Source organism: Phascolarctos cinereus, unplaced genomic scaffold (assembly GCF_003287225.1).
Source record: "Phascolarctos cinereus isolate Bilbo 61053 unplaced genomic scaffold, phaCin_HiC Scaffold_5;HRSCAF=322, whole genome shotgun sequence".
Taxonomy (NCBI): domain Eukaryota; kingdom Metazoa; phylum Chordata; class Mammalia; order Diprotodontia; family Phascolarctidae; genus Phascolarctos; species Phascolarctos cinereus.
The window spans coordinates 256,532,023-256,554,708 of NW_027555958.1; the positions used below are offsets into that span (position 1 = coordinate 256,532,023).

A 22,686-nucleotide genomic window follows, 5' to 3' on the forward strand; every position below is an offset into this window, starting at 1 on the left:
ATATTGAGCATCCATTGGCATGGAACATTGCTCTAATTAGATAGGGTTAAACCCTCACAAAGGCGAGTATGCTTTATTCCATTCAATGGCCAGAGCATTGGCCTAAGCCTAGCCAATCATCTCATAAATCTTATCACATTCATCTTTACTAGTAAGTGTAGGGAGAAAATCTCAGATATGGTAGGCCAAAAATAATGCAAAAATGCCATGGGGAAAAAGAATAAGGAGTTTTTCTAGAAAACCCTTGATTTTCTAATCCTGGATTGGTCAAAAGTATGAATTCTAATCAACACAGCTGAAGCCCCATATTCTTCCTGTATTATAAATCCTTGTAAAAGTCAAGGATGGTAAGGAAGGAACCTGAAGTGTCAAGTTCTACCAACATCAAATCAGGTAATTAATAGTCCCAAATCAGAGAACCTTTGGAGCAAGGATGGAGTAGAAATGAGAGAGAATATCCTAATCAAAGTGCTCCAGAGTTGATCTCACTCCTTATCAGAAAGCACTGCACTCTCGTCACTACCTCATTCCTCACCTGTACAAGTAGTTTTGGGGATCTCCTTATCCTGGGGGCCCTGGAATTCCGGGACACATGGCTCATCCTCTTCTACCCGGGAATCTGGTAGTTGCATGACCTTGGGCAATTCATTTATTCTCTCTGGGACTGGCTGGGGACCTGGATAGTCTATTAAGGAGAAGAAGGGAGGGGATATCTATTTGTCCAGCAACCTACTTAGAGGCAGCAGCCTAAACAATGCTATACCCAGGTTGAGGTGAATGGGATAATTTACCTAGGTCCCTGATGAGGACAAAGAGGGAAGGTAGAAGGAAAACACGACAGGGGCACAAGCAGACACCATTCCTGGGGTTAGGATAGTACAGATGGATATTACTTTGTAAGTGAGAAGAGGGAAGAGTTTAGGACATTTCTCTCTTAATCCCATTAGTTGTATCTGTCAAAAAGGGAATGAGAAAGGTGACTATGACTGCAGAGAAATGGACAAGGTAAAACTACTGGTTACAAAGTAAACCAGATATGTTCTTTTTGACCATAAGAGCAGAAATTGGTAGTTACATCTCTGATCCTAAATCTGACTGCAGTTTGGGAAGGTATTGAGGTAGTTAGCAACTATTTTTAGAACCAATCATGAACAAATCACCTAGGTATCACGGGGAGGAAAAGGGAAGCTAGAGAGAAGTTGCTATTCACTCCCAAAGCTCCTTCGATTATTAATCCCAGGCCAGGAGAGAGCTGAACCCTTACTCATGGGGAGAGAGACTCCATAGTCCTCCTCTATGATGAATTCTCCATAGAAGCCAGTCTGAGCAGGGTCCAGAAGAGACCACTCTTCCTCAGAGAAACACAGGATCACATCCTTGAGCTGAGTCACATGGTTCTGAAACAAGATGAAACAACTACTCAGGACCCATAAGTCCAAAGATGTTGACAGACGTCAGACCCAAGGAGAGTTAGAGCTAAAAGCAAAGGTGCCCAAATGTCATACATGTACTAGGTGAAGAGGATACTTTTACCTCTGACATTGGGTCAATCTTTGAGCAACACAGATCAACAAGACACTAAAATTCTAGCTTTCGTTATTCTTCAATGAATGTTTAACAGAAGAAACCAGAGAGAAGGCAGTGAATGAAGCTGTGGATAATAGACTGGACCAGGAATCCCTGTGGGGGTCAGAAACTAAAGCAAAGCTGGACTAAAATTCAGTCAATAGAATTTATTTATTGAGTATTAGCATCTATAGAACTATATATATATATACATACATACATATATAGATAGATAGATATACACATACATAGTCAAAATTATTTCTTATCACATTTCTTGCACATGATGGGGGGGAAGAGAGAGGTAAATAAGCATTTATGTATATTTCAGTAGCGCTTATGCCAGGCATAAGGAGGAGCTATATAAAACTCTAAGCACTTTACAAATATTATCTCATTTGAACCCCACAACAACCCTGTGAGGTAGGTGCTGTTATTATCCCCAGACTGAAGCTAAGTGACTTGCCCAAGGTCATACTTTTAAGTTACTAAGTATCTATCTGAGGCTAGATTTGAACTCAGGTCTTCTTGACTTCACACCCAGCACTCTATCCACTGTGCCATCTAGAAGCCTTGATATATGATCTATATTCTACCATAATTGATATCAAAATATTCCTATGAAGTAGGCTTCTTTTGGAGATAAGGGTTGTCTTCTTAGCCTAGATAACTCTCAGCTATTAAGTAGTACAGATTAACTTTTACTTCTTTCCACAGGACCATGGCTGTCTCCTAGAAATGGCCTAAAAGCTGAGAATAAATAGTTGGAAGTGTCAGGATTTTGGTACTGTGATTTTCTTATTTGTCTAGAATGGGGAGGGGGAAAGGGGGAAGGAGAGAGAAACAGAAGGCAAGGCTAAGACCTTTCCCTTAGAGTAGAGAGGCATTAGTAAGGAATTCCTATGTCATGAATTTAGTGTAAGGTGAAGAAGGATGGGATTTTAGGTACAAAGCAGTGTAAGACTAGGCTATGTTAATAAATGCAAAATGTCCAGAATGAATAACTTACAATTTTACAAGAACTCTGTTCTTGTCAGATTACATTTGGTATAGTACATTCAATTCAAACTACAATATTTTAAGAAGATCATATACAAACAGGAGCATATCCAAAGGTGGTTTGCCAAGATAGGACCTGAAAGATTTGTAAGGCTTATTATGTATAAAAGCATATTTTGTTCTGCTTTACCTGAAAGAAAAGCATGAGGAGTAATAAAAAATTACAAAGAGGAAAAATTCAGTTTAATGAGAGGGGAAAATTAATAACAATGAGAGCTGCCCTAAAGTGGAATGTGCTGCCTCATGAAACAATGACTTCTCCACCTCTGGAGATCTTCAAGTAGAGGCCTGATGGTCCCTTATCAGATATTACAGAGAAAGAATTCTTGTCCAGATTATCAGTTAAATTTGATAATTTTAAGGATTCTTTCAGCTCTTGTGACAGAGCTAGAATGATTCTTACAAATCCAACTGACTATTTTTTTTTTATAATTAAGGATGAGGCTCAAAGAAATGAAGTTACTTGTTCAAGGTCACATAGCTAGTTAGCAGCAAAGCCATGACTAGAACACAGACCTGCTTCCCAATAAGATGAATTTCCCTAAGGAAGAGAGCAATAATAACTCACCTGAGACAGATGGAGTGAGGTCACTTTTTCCTGGTCTTCAGAGCTCCCTTCCTCAGGAAATAAAGGAACTTGGGAAACAGGGGGTACTGAAACCAGAAAAAGAACAAATCAGAACAACATACTCCAAAATGTGGCCTATCACCAGATAAGTAGGTGCCCCTGCTTCTCCTGCTAAAATTATCTTTTTTCTCTCTTTCCCACTGTTCATTTTAGTTGTAGACATAGGTCAGAAAATGAAGATAAGTCAATCAAAGACAAGGAGTACAATTTCGGGGGACCAACTCCAGAATTCTATAGCTGGAAGGGATCTCAAAAAAGAATATTCAAGTAATTATCTAAACCAGGAGCTAACAAGTACAATATGATTAAATGGGACAACCAGGGCTCACCCTAGCAAAATCGTTCATTATGCAGAATTTGTTTTTGGTATCTTACCAGTGAGGAAACTTGGCACAAGGAAATTAGTGCTGGACTAGAAGCTAGGAGACCTGAATTCAAATCCCCCCTCAAACATTTAGTAGCTTTATAGTCTCTAGGTGAATTTCTTTCTCAAATACTTTCCCAATACTTTCTCAAAGCCATGGTTTCCTCATCTATAAAACAGGAGTAATACGTAAAATATCTACCTCACAGGATTGTGAGGGAAGTTCCTTTTAAAGTTCAAAGTGCTATAGAAATGCACTATGTTACTGTTCTCCCCCTTTTCAATTCAATAAATAATCATGCTGCATTTATTATGTGCAGCACATGTGATACATATTATTCTGTATCAGATACTGAGGATTACAAAGATGAAAAATTATGCAGTCCTGCATTCAAGAAGTTGATAGGCCAGAAGGCAGATGAGTGGTGAACAATAGTAACTATAAGTCAGAATGTGTTAAATATATAGGACAGGTCAAATAGTCATGAGAAACTAAGGATGTGAAGGATCTTTTCTAGTTAGGAGAAAGGCTTCATGGGACAAGTAGCATTCGAGCTGGGCCTTAGAGGAGGAAAAGGATTTTGTTTACTTCACTTACTTTTCCCAATATATCCCTCCTCCTCCCAGAGAGCCATCCCTTAAACAAAGAAGAAAAGAGAAAAAAGTTCAGATAATTAACCAACACATTCAAAATGTCTAGACACATGCAGTGCTCTAAGTTCATTCAGTCCCTCCAACCTCCCCCCACATATACAGAATATTTGAAAAGAAACAGATACAAAGGGAATCTGCACAAATGAATGGAAGTAGGAGAGAAAAAACAGAAGAATGCAGGTAGTTATAGACTCGAAGACTATCAAAACTGGAAAGGACCTTAAAAGTCAACTAGTACAAATCATTTGTTTTGCAGATAAGAAAACTTAACATCCATAGAGAAAAACTGACTTGCCCAAGTCACACAAGTGAGAAGCAGAGAAGAAATCCAAATAGTCTTTTAAAAGGCCAGTGGTTCTCTGTTTGAACTGTAAACTTTAGTAAGAGGAATAATGTGACAAAATGCTGGAGAAGTAAGCTGAAGAAAGACTACGTTGTACCTTAAATGTTAGGTCAGACAAAGTAGCTTGAACTGTGTGGTTGGTAGGGAAAGGGAAGCCAGTGACTTTTAGGCAGGGTGAAATGGTGTGATTAGATTTAAGGTTACTTTAAAAGCAGTGTACAGGAAAGAACGTAGAAGGAAAGAGTGGTGGCAATGAAAACAGTTAGGTTATTACAATATACAGTTGATAAATGATGAGGGCCTGAACTAGAGTGACGGCAGTAGAAGGGGCAGTAGAAAGAGGGACAGATGCTCCCTTTCAGAAGTATAATTGAAGGGATTTGGCAACTAATTGGATGTGGGAGCCAAAAGATAGGGAAGAATTCTTGTGTTACAAGTGATTTTTTTTCTATACTGCTCTAAGCTGTAATTAATTTCTGCTAAAACAAGTACTATAAGGTATAGTAAGAAAAACACTGGCTCCCTTTGGCTCTGGCATCAAAGGATTCGAATTCAGATCCCACTTCTGTTGTTTACCAACTGTATGACCTAGGATAAGACTAAACTCAGAGGCTCAATTTTCTCATCTCTAAAATGGGAGGGTTGAACTATATGGCCTTTGAGGTTATTTACTAAATAGATGATAATTATTAAGGAATTAATTATTGATTTCAAGTATTACCAGGCTCTCCTCTGCCCACTTGGACTTGTGCATTTAAAAGAGGACTTTATAAAAGAAAAAGGCTTGAGGGATCAGAAAATGAACCCTAAACTTGAAGTCAGAATACCTGAAAATTCTATTCCTACCTCTGCCACTACCAGCATGACTATCAATGAAATTCAACAAACGTTTATTGAGTGCCTACCTTATACAAATTGCTGCCCTCAAGGACCTTACCTCATTCGGGATGGGTGGGGAGGGGAATGGTGAGATGTTCATCAACTACACAATTAGGTGGGTAAACAAGAGTATAACAAAGTGGGTAAAACAAAGGGGGTAAAAATAAAAGGGGGTAAAAAAAGCACTAGCAGATAACTGGGAGGATCCAAGAAGATTTCACAGAGGAGGTGACACCAGAGCTGAGCCTTTAGGGAAGATAAGAATTCAGAAAGATGACTTTAAGAAAGCAATGAATTCCCAAAAGAAAAGGCAGCAAAGTTGTGCAATGGACAGAATGCAGAGTCTAGAGTCAGGAAGACCTGACTCAAACCTTTCCTCAGACACTACTTAGCTATGTGACCTTGTGCAAGTCACTTAACTTCTGTGATTCCATTTCCTCATCTTTAAAATGGTATAATAATCATACTCACTTCACAGGATTTTTTTGAGGATAAAATGAGTTAACATACTTGAATAGCTATATAAATATTATTATTATTGTTCTAAACATGAGTAAAGGCTTATGCAAATGGAGAGAGGCAATAAATGTTGGGTTTGGGGAACACCTGGCAAGCTAATTTGCCTGAAAGAATTCATAAAGGGGAGTAATATGAAAAAAGCAAGGAAAAGTGAGTTATTTTCATATTGTAGAAGGTATTAAATGCCAGGTTGAGAAGTTTATGTTTTTTTCTAGAGGTAAAAGGGAGCCTCTCTAGTTTTGAGTAACAGAGTAACATAGCCAGAATTGAAATGAGACACAGTTCTTCCCTTCAGGAAATGTACAATATAGTTGGGAAATAAGAATTTACAAATATAATCATAATACAAGTAAGAATGAGATAAGGGTATACATAGGAAAGGTCAAACAAAAAGGCATGAAACATTTAAGGGAAGAGAGACGACTTCTAGCTGGAGGTATCACAGATGATCTCATGGAGAAAACTGTATCACAAACTACATATTTCTTCCACACGTTGCAAATATTTGAACTCATCTTAAGTGCTGTGTTAGTGTAACATATATTGGACCGCACTTATCCCTTCTACATTCCCCACTGCTGTTTTTAATATATTGCAAGTTGGAATAAGAAATTAAATGGGAATTTTGGAGAGTTTGCAGAATCCACAGATGACACGAGAAGGCCAGCAGCCGACACAGACCACATGACCAAATATTTAACCCAAATTTTACGATAAGATACTGTAAACACCCCATAAAAGAAAAAATTCAGACTTCTTCTCTGATATGAAGGGAGGGCCAAAAAATTTTACACAGATTTTTGAGATCGCAAGGGCACTGCCCCTCACCCATATGATGTGAATGGGATAACTGCATTTCTCTCTTTCACCCTTTATTGAGATATTATCTGTCTGATAATCTATGAAAGGACAGGGACTCTTCTTAGTACCAACAAATGATCAATGTAGCAAACACAACAAGACAGAAGTGCTTAGGTAACTCTAAAAAAAATCTATCTGTGTATGTCTTTTAGATAGAAACTGCACGGTCACTTGGGTCCAGCATCTAACAGAAGAATGAGTTGGACTGCCTTGAAGAAACTGTGGATTGCTTTTAATGACCACAAGCTTCTACCAGAAACAACGGCCCACTGCTTCAATAATATTCTTCTGGAGTATCATGGGATACCAGGCTCTAAAGAATTAAAAAGCTAGGGTCATCCAAAGTGAAACAGAGAAGACCAGAGTAAGAATGAAGAGGCTGTAACAAAGTGTCAACTAAAGTATTACACAGAAGTAGCATAAAGGATGCCAACAGTGAGACATCTGATAGGTGGGCAAGTCATTTGGCAAGAGCAAAGGACAACTTAAACAGAGCCAATGAGCAATTCTAGGATCCAAATTCCTAGCATGGACTCCCTTTCCGAAGATTTATGGGAAATCTTGAACAACTGTAGCACAAGAGGAGACAACAAAGATAGGCTGCCCTCTTATGCATCATCATGGATAAAGTACTTATATCAATGAGACCACATATCATTCAAGCACATAAGTATATGTACATCACTTGTGGTACTTCTAAGCTACCAGAATACATCTTAGGGCTAATGTTCCGTAAGACATTCCAATCAGACAGGCCAGCTCTGCAACGTCCGCAATGTAAACCTCTTTTATCTTCTATTTCTTTTGTATCCCAATCAATTTTACTTGATCTATGCGTGCTGTATTGAATATATCAATGTAGCACCATACAATTGGCAAAGTGTTTTTTACATTCATTATCTTATTTGAACAAGAGAACAACGCTGTAAGGTAAGCTTGAGCAGGCATTATTAAACCTATTTTACAGCTAAGGAAAAAGGTTCAATGAGTCAAAGTGACTTCAAGGTCACACTGCTAGAGTGGGAGAGATGGTCTTCTAGCTCCTAATGCAGTGTTTTTTTTTTTTATGCTATATCTAGTTGCCTTCTGGGGGGAAGAGAAAGTTGGGCAAATTAAATTGGTATTATTTGAATTACAGAAAGATTCTATTTTCAAAAGAATTCTTTTAAATCCCTTGGTATTTTGCTCTGGCCTTCTCATATATAGCAGAACATATTTCCAGGTTATTAAATGTTCCGTATTTATAAAGAGTAGAGTGAAATATGAAAGCCAAATTGACAGAAATATGGATAAATCTATTCTAAAATTATAATAAGGGAATAGGAAAATAGGTCTGATTTATAGTATTCGGAAGAACATAGAAAGCAGGATGCTAGTAGTAAGTAGAAACCCTGACATTCCCAAACAAGCTCCATTCAGGGAATCACAGAATAGAAAAGATCTCACATTATCATTTCACTCAGCCCCCTCACTTTAAAAAGGGAGTAATGGAGGTCCAGAAAGATGAAATAACTTGCTCAAAGTTAGAAACAGAATAGGAAGCTAAACTTAGATTTCCTGCCCCAAGTCCTGTGCCCCTTCCACCGCATCTCCTTACCTGATTCTTTTGTGAATGGAAGCCCTTCATCAATGCCCCTGTTGAGTTGCTCTGCTGATCTTGGGTTTGGGTTTCCTAGCCCTTCTTCTTGGGATGGAGGATGGCAGACCCGTCTCTTTGACAAGCTGTTTGAGGGCTCTGATGCTGCCACAGGGGATGCTGTGTCTGATAAGAGTCTTTCCTGTTCTGGCCCCCGAACTAGGACAGGGGAACCATCACCATCATCAATCACCACAGGATCCTCAGAGAGCTGGAGCTAAAATCCCAGAGAGGAAATCTCAGGAACAATCTCTAGGGACAATGCAGTTCTGTAAAGGGCTACACAAATTCACCAGCCTTTTTCACTCTATTCCTGTCTCTAAGTGTTCTACCAATCAAGTCCATGGCTAAATATCTCCTGATCCAGAGGCCCACTTCCTTCCCATAGTTCAAACAACTTACATGATCTTATCTCCTCTAGGTAATAATCACGATTAATAGCTAAGATTTATATAGCACTTACTAGGTGTCAGGCACTGTGCTAGCACTTTACAGTCATTATCTCATTTGCTCCAGGGAGTCTTCTTAAATTGCTCAAGAGAAGTTAGTGGCTTGCTCCACCACTAACTACCTATTTGGTCACTGAACAGCTGACCCCTTCAGTTACTAACCCAAATTTGCTTGTTCCCTTTGCTTCTTTCTCCTTTCATTAAACCCAAGTATCATAAAGATCACAGAATCTTAATTACAGAATAATTAAGTGCCCATGATACTGCTTAGAATAGTCAAAGAGGAAAGAAGTCAAAGCAATGAACTGTTCCTCCTTTAATGCCTCTCCTTTCACACAGACACCGAAAGCCCTATATTTCTGAGTCTATGGCAAGACTGTCTTCAAGAATCCCAATGCCTTCCTTCCCACTCCAGTCTCTAGCCCTATTTAACACAAAGTCAGTCAACATTGTTGTGATAAGTGGAAACTTTACCCTATGCCCAACATCTTTTAAAAAAAAATCATGTCTTCTATTCTTTCAGTTCTCTATTGTTCTCTTTCCCTCCCTTCCTCCCCTCACACTTTTTCCTTCTCCTGAGTACGTTACAGACTTATACTACTTGCAGAGTCCTTTTTCCCCAAGCACCTGTCCTCACCCACTGCCATGGTCTCCCAGGTTCTGTCTCCAAATCCTCCACCACAACCACTGCCTGCTCACTGCTTTCTGGCTCCTGGGCTCGCACCCAATTCTGGATCTTTCCAGGCAGGATGGTCAGGAACTGCTCCAGCACTAGGAGCTCTAGAATTTGCTCCTTGGAATGTTGCTCTGGCCTTAGCCAACCCCAGCAGAGTTCCCGAAGCCGTCTTAGAGCCTCTCGGGGACCAGCAGCTTCCTGGTAGCGGAAACGACGGAATAGCCTTCGGAAGGATTCAGGGCCAGGGGGTTCTGCCTGTGGGGTAGGGTCCTGCCCTCGGGGGTTCCTCATTTTAATGGGTTCCTCTCGCTCCTTTGGGGCTAAGACTCTGGGGCAAAGGGCTGTAGGCATGATAGACTTTGAAGATGGATGAGCAGAGGCAGTCAGAAACCCTACTTCCAGGCAAAAATTATTGGCTTCAACGTTTAGGTCCTTTGTGTTTATTTCAGAGGAAGAGGATGGTAAAACTGCTTCACAGGAGTGATGGGGAATGTGATACAATGTGAAGGATGAATACAAATAGCTGATACTCAGATGTGAGACAGAGGATGGCAGTTTCACCTACCTCTGAAGGCATTTATCAGTCAACAACATTTAAAAAGAAAGTTGTTCTGTTTACTGAGCACCACACTAGGAAGTAGGTGGGAGAGGAATCCAGAAGAAATATATTCAAGTCTTGATGTAATACTGTCCCTGAAGTCCATGTCACAGAACTATGTTGCAGGTGGAATAATGTTGTAATGATATCTTTGGTGTACTTCAAATAATAAAATCCTCTTAGAGTCTAAAATGCATTTACCATTATACTTGATTCTGTATTATATCAGGTAGTGTTATCCCAAGGTTGTAGGAGACTGGAACTTTGACCTCGATGAATTTACAAACAGAAATAGAGCTAGAAGGAAAAAAAAGGTATAAAGTCTCAAAAACACTTAAAATAATAATCAATCACTAAATAAATATCAACAAACCAATAAGCATTCAAGTATTTATTATGTGCCAGTAACTGAGGATACAAAGATTGCACCAGCCCTTGAGGAGCTTGTGTGTAAAGAAAGAGGTCTGGGTTTGGGAGTCCTAAGGCAAAAATAATATTCACATATTATAAATCTGGGAAACTGGAAATATTTTAGTCTAAGTCCCTTGCTTTATAGATGACAAAATGAGGCCTAGAAAAGTTAATTAATTTGGCCAAGGTAACACAGGTAGTAGTAAGCAGCAGAAGATAAATTCTAAACCAAACCTTCTGCCTACAAACCTAGTTCTCCTCCAGACTAAGCCACTTCCACTTCTCTCAATATCAGTCATTTATCCATAAGATTAAGGTAATGATATATGCACTATTTAATTCACAGAGTTTTTGCCAGGATCTAAATGAGATAATGTGAAAGTGCTTTGTAACTGTAAGTATTATCTAAAGATAAGAGTATATTACTATGTATTTTGGTAGGATCTCTAGGGGATACAAAATAACAGGAACTGTTTTCAAATATCAAGGAAATTATAATTAAATTGATTCAATGAGTACACATATCAAAAAGCTAAACGGAAAAACTTTTTTTTAAAAATTAAGATGATTTAACAGACAACTTAATGTACTTCACTGATCATAAAGTATTGACAGTAACAAAATAGCATTTTGGATAATCTATAATTAAAACTGATCTTACCATAAATTTGTTTGAATTAACATTTTACCTCATTCCCTTCCCCCACCTGCACAAGGTCTTAACCTGGAATCCATGGAGTTTTAAACATTTTGATAACTGTATTTCAACAAAATTGGTTTCCCTTGCAATCCTATTTATGTTACGCATTTATAGAGTAAATGAGAAAGATTCTATAGGCTTCACATGATTTCCAATGACATAAACAAGGTTAAGGACTGCCCTAATATTGCTGGCTGCCCACCAAAGCCATATGGCTCTTGTGTGCAAAATCCTAAATATCTTTTAATACTATTTTTATCTACACCCAGAAGCTGAAGGTAAAAAAGGACAGCCCTTGATGAGATTATTAAGCAAGTGATTCCCTTAATGGCACCTGACCAACAGCTCAATACCATCAACAAGGTTATACATTCTGCAACTTCCAATAACAACTTGCTATAGTATTGTTATTGACAGAATGGAAAGCACACTGAATTTGGAGTCCAAGAACCTAGGTTTAAATCCTGGCTATCACTTATGATCTATATGACTTAGACAAGTAATTTAACCTTCCTCGTCCTCCCAGTATTCAGCAGTTAAATGGGGAAGAGAGGGTTTGATTTAATGAGCTCTAAAGTCCCTGCCAACTTTAAATCTATGGTCCAGTGGCCTCATAGTCAGAAACTCTTATTCTCCTCTATATTACACTCCTCATATGCTTTAGTGTCAAACTGGCACCATCCCTTACAAAAAAAAAGATCTTTCCTGATCTCCCCAGGAGGTATTACTTTCACAAACTCCAAATTATTTTGTATCTGTTTATTTGTGTACATAAGGGCAGCTAGGTGCAGTGGATGGAACACCAGGCCTGGAGTCAGGAAAACAAGTTCAAACCTAGCCTCAGACTGTGACCCTGGGCAAGTCAGTTAACCCTGTTTCTCTCAGTTTCCTCATCTATAAAATGAACTGGAGAAAGAAGTTGCAAACCACTCCAGATATCTTTGTCAAGAAAACCCCCAATTGGGTCAGGAAGTACATGATTGAACAACATTTGTACACACCTTCCTGACCTGAAGGCAGGTGAATTTTTTTTTAAATTCTGGTTTTGTATCCCCAGCTCCTAGAATAGTGTCTGAATTTGTCTAATTTGAATTCTTCTACTGCAGCAGAAATAAAGAGCAGCAGCTTACCACAATGTAAAGATAATCCTTTCTTATATTTCATTTTTGCAAAGGCCCTCTTAAATGAAAAACTTACCTTTTGAACCCAGACTCAAAAAGTGAATGGGCCTGGTTCCTCTTCCCACCCATAACCGTGGAGAGAGCCTAGGCTCCCTCCAAATCAGAGAGATTACCCCTTTCCTCTCTCCGCCCAATATCCAACATCCCCCATCAGAAGGAAAGGAAAGGAAAAAGCAAGGGGGATAGAGGCACAAAAAGAGGCAGGGAAAGGGGTAGGAAGGTTCAGAAAAAGCAACTATCGAATTAAGAAAGAAGGGAAGAGGAGAAAGTAAAATAAAGGATGATAATTAGTGAAAGAAAGAGAAGGGAAAAGGAAAAGGGGGAGGAGGAAGAAGAGGGAAGAGGTAAAGAAGATGGATAAGGAATAGAAAAAGAAGAACAAGGGAGAAAAAAGGGAAGCAGTAGGTGATGCTCAGTAGGGAGAAAATAAAGTAGGCTTGTCAGAAGGAAAGAAAAAAGAAAGGCAGAAGGAAAAAAACAGAAGAAATGTAGAAAAGGTGAAGACAAGCAGGAAAAGGACGGGGGCGGAGAGAGGACCAACTAGAAGCAAGGAGCAAATCTAAGAAAGGGGAAGGAAGAGGAAGGGGAGAAAACTTATGGAAGAGAGAATGAAGATGGGGGAAAGAAAAAGTAAGTCGAGGAGGCGATGGAGTGGCAGAAGGGAGAAAGGGCGGGAGGGAGGTGGAAGGAAAAGCAAAGATGAGATATCAGTTTCCCAACGAAGTCTCTCCAAACCTTGGTCTCTTTCTCGTTCCTCTGCAGTCTGGGAGATTTCGCGGTTGCCCAGACTCACCTCCTAGCCCCGGGTCCCCAGCTCAGAGTCGACTACACTGAGCCGTGTGCACCGAGCCCCGGTGGATGGAAAGGACAGAGCGAGCCCTCCAGTTCCCTCCCTAGGGACACTTCCTGCTCCTCTCTAGGACCTTGGAGGTTTCAGCATCTCAGTGGTTTTCCTCTACGCCACCCTACTCCTCACACACGGTGTGTGTGGAGGGTAAGGGGGAGGGAATGACATTTGAAACCCCCCAGCCCACCGCGTACAAAGACGCTGGTACCTCCCGTTCCATCAGGTTCACACTACAATCTCGTCTCCCTGCATTCCAAGGGAGATCAATTCCTTCAGTCAGCTCTGTACTCTTGGAAGACTGGGGTGAAGGGACGTACTAAATATCTTTATTTTCTTGCCGACAGAACTGCAGGGTCTACATTATACACTCCCAAACTTCACAGCCCGGATAAGGAAGAGTATCAGAGGAGACATACAATCCTCACTCTCTAGGCGGATTACAGCAAAAGAAACGACAAATTTGCGTAACCTGCACAGGTCAATGAACAGTGACCAAAGAAAATTTCCAGAAGGGGTGTGTGTATTAATGGCCAGAACAGCAAGTAAAGGATCTGAAGTGTTCGAAGGAAGAAGATTCTCCCCACCCCCAATCTATCAGCCTAGTCATTTTCAAATTTCATATCGTGGGGGAGGGGCGGGGGTGTACGTGAAAGATAAAAGATCTGATTGTAGAGGGGGAAAACCCTCTACAAAGGAGGAATGGAGTGGAGAGAATGGCCAAACTTCACTCCAGAATCCACGGGAAGTGAACGAGGTACGTTTCTCCAATTCTTTGCTCCTCTGATACCTCCATATCTACTGTACCTGCACTTCATCCCAATCTTGTTCCCCAAGAGGAGGCAACAGCGCAGTCCTCTAGCCAGATTACCCTCAATTGCTCCCAGGAAAAAGCCACCCCCACGACAGTATGAATGGAGGAACTGATGGGGGGTGGGGCAAGTCCAACTAGTGAGAAAAAATAAGACTGTGCCAGTTACACAGCTTTCTTTTCCTTATCTCACTCCTGTACCCACCAAAAAAGAGTAATTAATCGCTGGTCCAGTTTTCTTCCAGGTTTCTGGTACAGAGGGGGTGAGAGTTTGTTTTTGCAGCCTTGTGTAAGCAAATTAGGTTCCAGCACAATCCACAGGGAGCTCTGTAGCCCAGGTTTCAGGATACTACAAAGATTTCAGCTATAGATGAAACAGATGACCAAATTCTTCAAATTGAAAAACTCCATTCTAGGTTCTTTCAGAATTTTCTTATCTTATCAACCAGAAGATGAAGAAATGTAGCTATATGTGACTCACAGGAACCATTCCAGGCAAGGTAATCAGCTCTGGAATTCCCTTACTAGACTTTCTAATTCAACTGGTCTCCTTCTACAGAAACATAAACTTTCTCAACGCAAGCCTTCTCAGTTCAATTAAATGCTAATTAAATGCCTACTAGGTAATGTTAGGTGTTATGGATGCAAAGATAAATCTGCCTCAAGGAATCTAAAAGAGAGGACAATATGTTATAATATAAATGTTGTAAGTGCATACATAGCATAGTAGATGTCCCAAGTGTGGTAGACAGGGTTGTTGTAAGGGTCATAGTGGTTGTTGTTCATCCTTCGTTCTGGAAGAGGACCAAAGACATCAAGAGTCTTGACTTGCTCATGAATTGAATATGAGTGAGGTAGAGCTATGCAAAGTCATAAGCCACACTCTCTGCTCCAGTCATCGAAGTCAATGAGACAATGAAGGTAAAACCCCTGTAAATCTTGAAACCCAACATAAATTTCATTCTCATTAATATTATTTAAGAGGGCTGAGGACAGGAAGAGGCGGGTTCAGGGAAAAGCTCGAGTACCCACCTGAGACAGGCCTTAGAATTTCCAACAGGTGGAGATTATATAGTGGGTATTCCTACCATAAAATACTGATGAACTTCATCCCACTATAGTTTACACTTCACAACTTCTCAACACAGGATATCTATTTAAAGTTGGATGGAACTCCCTTCTTTTGAAGATGAGGCAGAGAGAAGCTAACTAATTTACTGAAGGACATATAGACTACGGTAGAGAAAGCAGGGATTTGTTTTAGGCACTGAAATTTAGAGGGGCACTGCTTCATCCCCAGTGAGAAGTCACAATTTGTCTCTTGCATTATTTGGTGTATCAGATGTAAAAATAGCCAGAATATCAAGGTCATAGCTATTTCCCAAATCATTTGTCTAACGTGGACAAGATTTCCTCTTTATTGGCCCTAACTTCTTGGGCTCTGAATACTCAAATCAATTTTTGCTATTTCACAGTTGTAGTAGCAGGTTAAAAAACTCTGTTTGCATATAAGTTTCACAATAAAGCTTTTTGCAGGCAAACTTAAGTATCAATAGGAATAATATCTACATAGTGAGTATATCCCCACAAGACACTCCAAAGTTTACATTCCAATTCACCTTATTGAGTGTGTCCAGAATGGGAGCAATTAAAGGTACAAAAATAATTATCATTATAAAGCATTTTGCCTCAGCTCCTAGAAAGCCCTAGGCAAGGTACCAGTCTGAAAAACATCAACAAAAAAACCCATTCTTTTTAATTCCCAACATCCAATGTAAGAGGAAGGAAAGATTTATAGAATAATCTCATAAACTTCAATGTCAGCAATCTTCCAAAGAAATGGAAGAAAGGGGAAATGAGATGCTAAAAAAATCTGAAGGAACGGGATGGGGAGCTGAGGAGCTAATGATATGGGTCACAAACTGGCTGTCCTATATTATCCCTACATCTACATTATCCTTCAGTCTTCCTCAGGGTTTTTATCCCACCCAAAAAGCTAGGACTTCCTGTACAGAGTCTAGGGCAGGGATTCTTAATTTTTTTTTTTGGTCTTAGACCCATTTGAGTCCGATTAAGTCTATGGATGATGCCTTCTCAAAAAAATATTGTTAAATGCAGAAAGTAAAAGATATTGGATCAAAAAGGAAATCAATTCTATTGAAATAACAGCTATCAAAAAAATTTTTTTAATTCTTTGGACCCTAGGCTAAGGACCCCAGGTCTAGATAATGCTCATCACTTCCACCACTTCCTCTTGAGCTGGTAGGGAACTATCATTGTGGACTAGGCTATTTAGATGCCACAGAACCTGAGTTTGGGCTGCTCCTTCCTAGGTGTGGCTGCATTCAATCTTCACTAGTAGCATAATGAATAGGAAGATCTTTGAGATCTTGCAGAAGTGAACTCCTTTCTCACTCCTTTTCACCCTATATTCCCTGAATTATTACTTTAGCTCGGTAGTAAATAGGATCTGAACCCTAGTCCTCTGAGTCCCAAGTCCAGTGCTCTTTGTTATATACTCAGTAATACAGATTTTATTATTTTGCATATGCTATTGTATTTTTTACCTACTTCACAGGATTGATGTGAAAAAAAGTATTTTGTAAAATTCTGCTTTCTTTACCTTCTCTCTTTGTGACCTCATAAGCTCCTACAGGTCTGGTGGTTATCACATCTATGCATATAACTCCCAGATCCATGTATCCAACCTCTGTCTGTCTCCTGAACTCTAGTACCCCATCTCCAACTGCCTAATGAATTTCCAAATGGATATGCCATAGGTATCTCAACCTCCACATATTTAAAACATCTTTTCCCCTCTCTTCTCTCAAACTCACACTTTTTAAAAAAAATTCTTTATTTCTTATTTAATCAGTTACTTTTGTTGATTCTACCTTCCCAACATCTTTGGAACTTGTCCTCTTCTCCACACTTTCACAAACACCACCCTAGCACAAGTCTCTGTCACCTCTTGCCTGCGACCTCTTACTGGTCTGTCAAGTGTCTCCTCTCTCTAAATCATACACCACAGAACTGCTAGTACTAGAAACTGTGGGCAACACATTCAACAAGCATTTATTAAGAGCTTACTATATGCCAAGCTAGGTGCAGATAATAAAAAAATAAAAACTATTCAAGCCTCTGCCCTCATAAGGCTTACCTGAGAAGTAGTATGGTATAGTAACTGACAGTACTCAAGCAGATACTGACCACATCACTCCCTGGAACTAGAAGTTTCAGTGACTTCCGATTACCTTCTAGGATAAAATACAAACTTTTGTTTGGCATTTAAAACCCCTCATAATCTAGCTCTAACGTGTCTTTCCTAGCTTATTACAAATTACTCCACTTCATGTACTCCGGCATCCAGTTAAACAGATCTACTCATTGTTCCCTAAATTCAGCACTCTTTTTCTTGCTTCACTGTCTTTGTACAGGCTGTCGACAATTCTTGGCACTGCATTTCAACTTCATTGGTGTGTCTCATAAAATCCCCTTCTTCAAAGTTGAGTTCACATGCCATGTCCTTCAAGAAGATTTTCCCAATTCTCCTTCCCAGCTGCTTGTGTCCCCCTCCCAACTCTATGTATTTTGTATATACCTTGTAGATATTTTGTCCTTACTTATATATGTACACATTATTTTCCCCAAGAGGATCAGTCAGTCAATAAATATTTATTAAGTGCCTTTTAGGTGCCAGGCACTATGCTAAGTCTGGGGGAAAACAGTCTCTGCTCTCAAGGAGCTCACAATCTAATGCAGAAACACCATATAAACAACTACGTACACATACTGGAAAACTGGAGATTATCAACAAAGGAAAGGCATTAGTATTAAGGAAGGATTGGGGAAAGCTTACTATTAAAGATAGGATTTTATCAGAGACTTGAAGGAAGCCAGGGAAGCCAAGAGGCAAAAATGAGGGACAGAATTCTAGAATTCTAGGCATGGGGGGCATCCAGTGAAAATGCCTGGGAGAAAGAAGATGAAATGTCTTACTTGAGGAAGAGCAAGGAGGTCACTAGCACTTAAAGGGAAAAGTATTGGGAGGGACGTAATGTGAAAAATCATGATTCCCTTCTAAGGTGTAAGAAGACTTGTAAAGGTGTGTGTGTGTGGGGGGTCAGGTTACAAAAGGCAACAAACACCGAACAAGAATTTATATTTGACCCTGAAGGTGACAGGGAATCACTGGAATTTGTTGAATGTGCATGTGTGTGTATTGGGGGAAAGGGGGGTTGAGACTGGGGGAAGGTTTGACATAGTCAGACCTGTACTTTAGGAAGATCAGTCTGACAGCTGGGTGGAAGAGGGACTGGAGTGGGGAGAGACTTGTGACAGAGAGACCAAGCAGCTATTGCAATAATCCATATGTGAGGTAATCAGAGGAAAGGAAGTATATTTGAGAGATGTACAAAGGCCTCAGGAAGATTCGATATGGGAGGTAAAGGAAAATGAAAAGTCAAGGACAAGCAACTAGGACAAGGTTTTCAGACTGGGTGACTTGGGAGGATGGTAACAGTAATGAAGACATTAGGAAGAACGGAATACAGGAAGATGTTTGTAGATAGTTGGCAAGAAGCTTTTAAAGCTGGAAAACACCTTAGAGGACATCTAATCCCCTTCATTTTTCAGTTGAGTAAACTAAGGTCCAGAGGGATTAAATAGCTTAACTAGGTTCACCCCACGTCCATTAACTCTACATCTAGTACTCTTTCCACACTGGCTCTCAGATAATCTCTGTGAGGGCTGACACTATTAAGTTTTTATTTTTATATTATCATCACCTAGTGTAGTGCTTGGCACTTAATAAACACTTGTTGAATGCTGAGTGAATTGCCCACAGCAGCTAAATCAAAGTCCTACCTACAACAGGTACTCAGTAACTTCTTATTGGCTAGCAGACTTCCACTGATGAAACCCCTGTCTCATTTCTTATTTTTTTTCCTTAGTTTTCTGATATCGCTATCTTATAGGCTCGTAATATTTGAATTGTAGGCTGTTTGTCCATCTCCCATGGGGCTAGCTCTTAGCTAAAAGGGCTGGCTGCAAACTAAATTTCTTAGACAAAAAAAAAATTGGAGGGGTAGTAGAACTAATTTCATTGAAATCATATTCCTCTGGGTATTAGTAAATACTTTATCTCCTCCTTACAGAATCATAGAGCTGGAGATGATCTCAAAGGCATGTTAGTACAATCTGCATCTGAACAAGAAACCCCTTTGCAACATGTCTCACAAATATAAATTTTGTTTGAGAAGAAACGTTTTATCTTAACTAGAGAGTGGTATGCTGGAGTCACAAGGCAGAATTCTATTTATATGAACATCAGATAGCTAGCAGAATACTTCTCACTGCCAAAACAGGGCTAACAATTCACTTACAATTGTTCTTCTCCATTTTCTAAACCAGAGTTGCATGCAGCACAGATCCACTCCATGAGGGCTATCTGTGGGGTTAGTAAATACACAGGCCAGGCCTAATGGCTAAACATGAATAGAAAGACATAAGGAAGAGGAAGATTGGGAGAAGGTAAGAAATGGTTCCCCAGGGTCCCCCAACTCAAGCATTCCGTGATCTTGTGGTTCAGTACCTCTGAATTGAAGCCCCAAATCACAATGCAGTTAAATAGGTCAGACCTGATAGTACTCAATTAGTTGTTCAATCAATAATCATTTAGTAAGCTTACTATGTGCCAGGCACAGTGCTAAGCTCTGGGGACACAGAGACAAAAGTTAAAGGTCCCTGCCCTCAAGGAGTTGAGCTCTATTTGGGGGACAGAATATGTACCTTTAAGTACATAAAAATATATACTAGATGAATACAAGGTAGTTTGGGGAGGCAGAGCATTAGCATTTGTGGGGATCAAGAAACACTGTATAAAAGGTGTTGATTGAGTTAGATTTTGAAGGAAACTAGGGATATGAGAGGTAGGAGGGAAAGAACTCCAGAAATGCTGGACCATGCATTAGGCAAAAGAGAATAATGTATAAAATTGGAAATGTAAGAAAGGCCCAAGTTATATTCAACTTTATATGTTTATATTTGATCCTAGAGATAATAGAGCCACTGGAGTTTACTGACTGGAGGGGTGACAAGGTTAGGCCTTCACTTGAGGAAAATCACTTTGGCAGGAAGAAGGATTGGAATGGGGAGAAACTTGAGGCAGTGAGACCAAATAAGAAGTTACTGCAATGCTGTAAGTAATAAGGGCTTGAACTAAGGTAGAAGCTCTGTCAGTGGAGAAAAAGGGACCTATGAGAAAGATGTTAACATAGAAATAATAAGATTTTGCATCTGATGGCATATGTGAGGTAAGGGAAAGGCCATCAAGGCAACCTTGTTTTAGAAATAATAATTACTGACTTCTTATATATTTTTCCTCCTGTTATGTGAAGCATGAGAGAACAAAAATAAGAAAGGAGGATGAAAAGAAAAGGAGGGCAAATTGGGGAAGGGTAAGAAGAGAAGAGATAAAAAGGAGAAACAGGTACAAACATTTGAGTTAGGACCATCAACAACTAACTGAAGATTTAATCACATCATGTTAGATCTTAGAACAGACTTCATAATGCATTACAAAAGACTTGGATTAAGTCCTAATTTTTTTTGATCTTTCACTGAGGAACAAAATTCTCAATCTAGCACTTTTTCCATTGTTACCCTGATGAAGTTCTATCCATTTCGGGTTTTGTTTCCTAAACTGCTCCATTCACCAAGCAGCAAGCTGAGCATGCAGCAGAAGGGTGCAGAGGCCCATTCTTCCCACTTCCCTTAGTAAAGCAACAAGCATCATGCATGGTCAAAAGTCTCCTTTCTGTCCTCAGCAATTCAACAAACATCCAAGACAGAGTCATAAACAGGAATTCCATCATTTGAAGTAAATGCATGTGAGGGTGGGAAGAGTCTTGGCTATGAACCCTTTTGTATATGATTGAGAGAAAATGGGAAAGAAGTCATGAGTATCGGGAAAGCTGTGAAGCCAGGTCTGTGTACAAAGGAGACAACGATCATAGAGATTTTTGAGCCAGGTAATGAATGAACTTACATGATCTGTGGATCCACAGATAACAGCAGCAAATGATCAGTGTTTATTTTCTGCATATTTTGCATTTATTTATATGTATACCTGTTATTTCCCCCGATGAAATGCAAGTTCCTTGAGGGCAAGGGATCTTTTTTTTGGGGGGGGGTCTTTGTAGAGATAGTACCTGGCATAAAGTAGGTACTTAATAAATGCTTGTTGACTGATTGACCTAACAAGATCTTTACAGGTGGTTGCTAGGTAATGGTAAGACGATGTTTAAAAGAGTATTGACATGCCAACTCATCCTCCTCCTGGGAGGAAGGAGTGAGCCTTGGAGAGAATATAAAGGCATCTGATGGAGATGAGAGAGAAGGCTAAGTTTCAGTACATGCCATAACGAATGTTGGGCAAACCAGGATAAAAATTTCGAGTCAGAAGGACCATTAGAGGTGAACAAATCCACCCCCACCACACACACACAATTTTGTATACGATGAAACCGAGGCCCACCGAAAAGGGATTTGTCTAAAGCCGCAGGACTACACGGGAGTCAGGTTTTCGGTCGTCCGATTGTCCATCTGGCCGCCGCACCATCATAAAGGATGGGGCCCAAGGCGGCGGAGGAAACGCGAGGCCGAGCTGCTGAAGGCTAGCGACGAGCTTTCCGTGCTGGGACGACAGCGGCGGGGTGAAGCCTCCTTTGCTGCGGATGCCAGGGTCCCCAGGCCCGGCGGCCACTGAGTGGGGTCGAGGGCCGGGAGGAGAGGACCCCGCCAGCTCCGGGCCCCGGGAGCCCCAGTCGCTGGCTGGGGAGTGAAACGTGCCGAGTCATCCCCCGGGATGACAGCGTGTGAGGCGGGGCCCCGACTACTTCCGCCCGGAACCCGGCCTCTCCCCCAAACAGCGGGGCCTGCCCGGCCTCCATTTACCTCGGCGTGATGGCGGCGGGCGTCTGACCGCGGGCCTGCCCCGCTCTCCCCCTCCTCCGGCCCCAGCTCCTCGCGGCCCCCCCCGCGCGCACAGCCGCTTTGCCTCTCGCTCTTTCTTACCCTCCACCTCAGGACTGATCAGAATCTTTGGACTCAGTCTCGGCGCTTCTTCACTTCGTCTCCTTCGCTTGGCTAGGATTTGGGAAGAGCCCGGAGAACTGCTGATTGGCTCCGGGCGGTGACGTCACACGGGAAAAAGTTGGGACAGAAGAAACCTCTGCCCGACAGGTGGCGCAGCCCGGCTGCGTTCCTGGGCCAGGCCTGTTTCCTGGGCCAGATGACAGAAGTTTCCCAAAGAAATGTGTTCCATCTGCGCGAAGGCCTCACTTTTTAAACCCCTTCTGAAGTGTCTTCACTGGGCTTTGGGATGCTTCGACTTGAAGAGGAACAGAGGCACAGACTGAACTCAGAAGGGCTTCTTGAAAAAGAGAGGACTGTGAGGGATAAAGATGTCCTCGGGCATTCTGCGAAGGGACGGGTGGGCAGTAGGA

The 22,686-nt window shown here is 40.7% G+C and overlaps 1 protein-coding gene across 5 annotated transcripts in view; it reads right to left on the bottom strand.

Annotated features, from left to right (window-relative positions):
- Window positions 1–22,353, bottom strand: part of ZNF496 (zinc finger protein 496) — a 35,395-nt gene extending 13,042 nt beyond the window's left edge. Inside the window, exons 1-7 of one of the 5 annotated variants that reach the window (XM_020966747.2) lie at window positions 22,256–22,353; window positions 9,596–10,529; window positions 8,471–8,726; window positions 4,216–4,254; window positions 3,194–3,279; window positions 1,265–1,397; window positions 536–685 (exon numbers count right to left, since the gene is read on the bottom strand). In XM_020966747.2, coding sequence (XP_020822406.1) covers window positions 536–685; window positions 1,265–1,397; window positions 3,194–3,279; window positions 4,216–4,254; window positions 8,471–8,726; window positions 9,596–9,985 — 1,054 coding nt within the window. In that variant the 5' untranslated portion in view covers window positions 9,986–10,529; window positions 22,256–22,353. Of the gene's footprint in view, window positions 1–535; window positions 686–1,264; window positions 1,398–3,193; window positions 3,280–4,215; window positions 4,255–8,470; window positions 8,727–9,595; window positions 10,530–13,259; window positions 13,409–22,255 lie in introns of those variants that run through there. The other 4 variants (XM_020966751.2, XM_020966750.1, XM_020966752.2 and 1 more) reach the window with 4 other exon arrangements.
- Window positions 22,354–22,686: the final 333 nt, after the last annotated feature.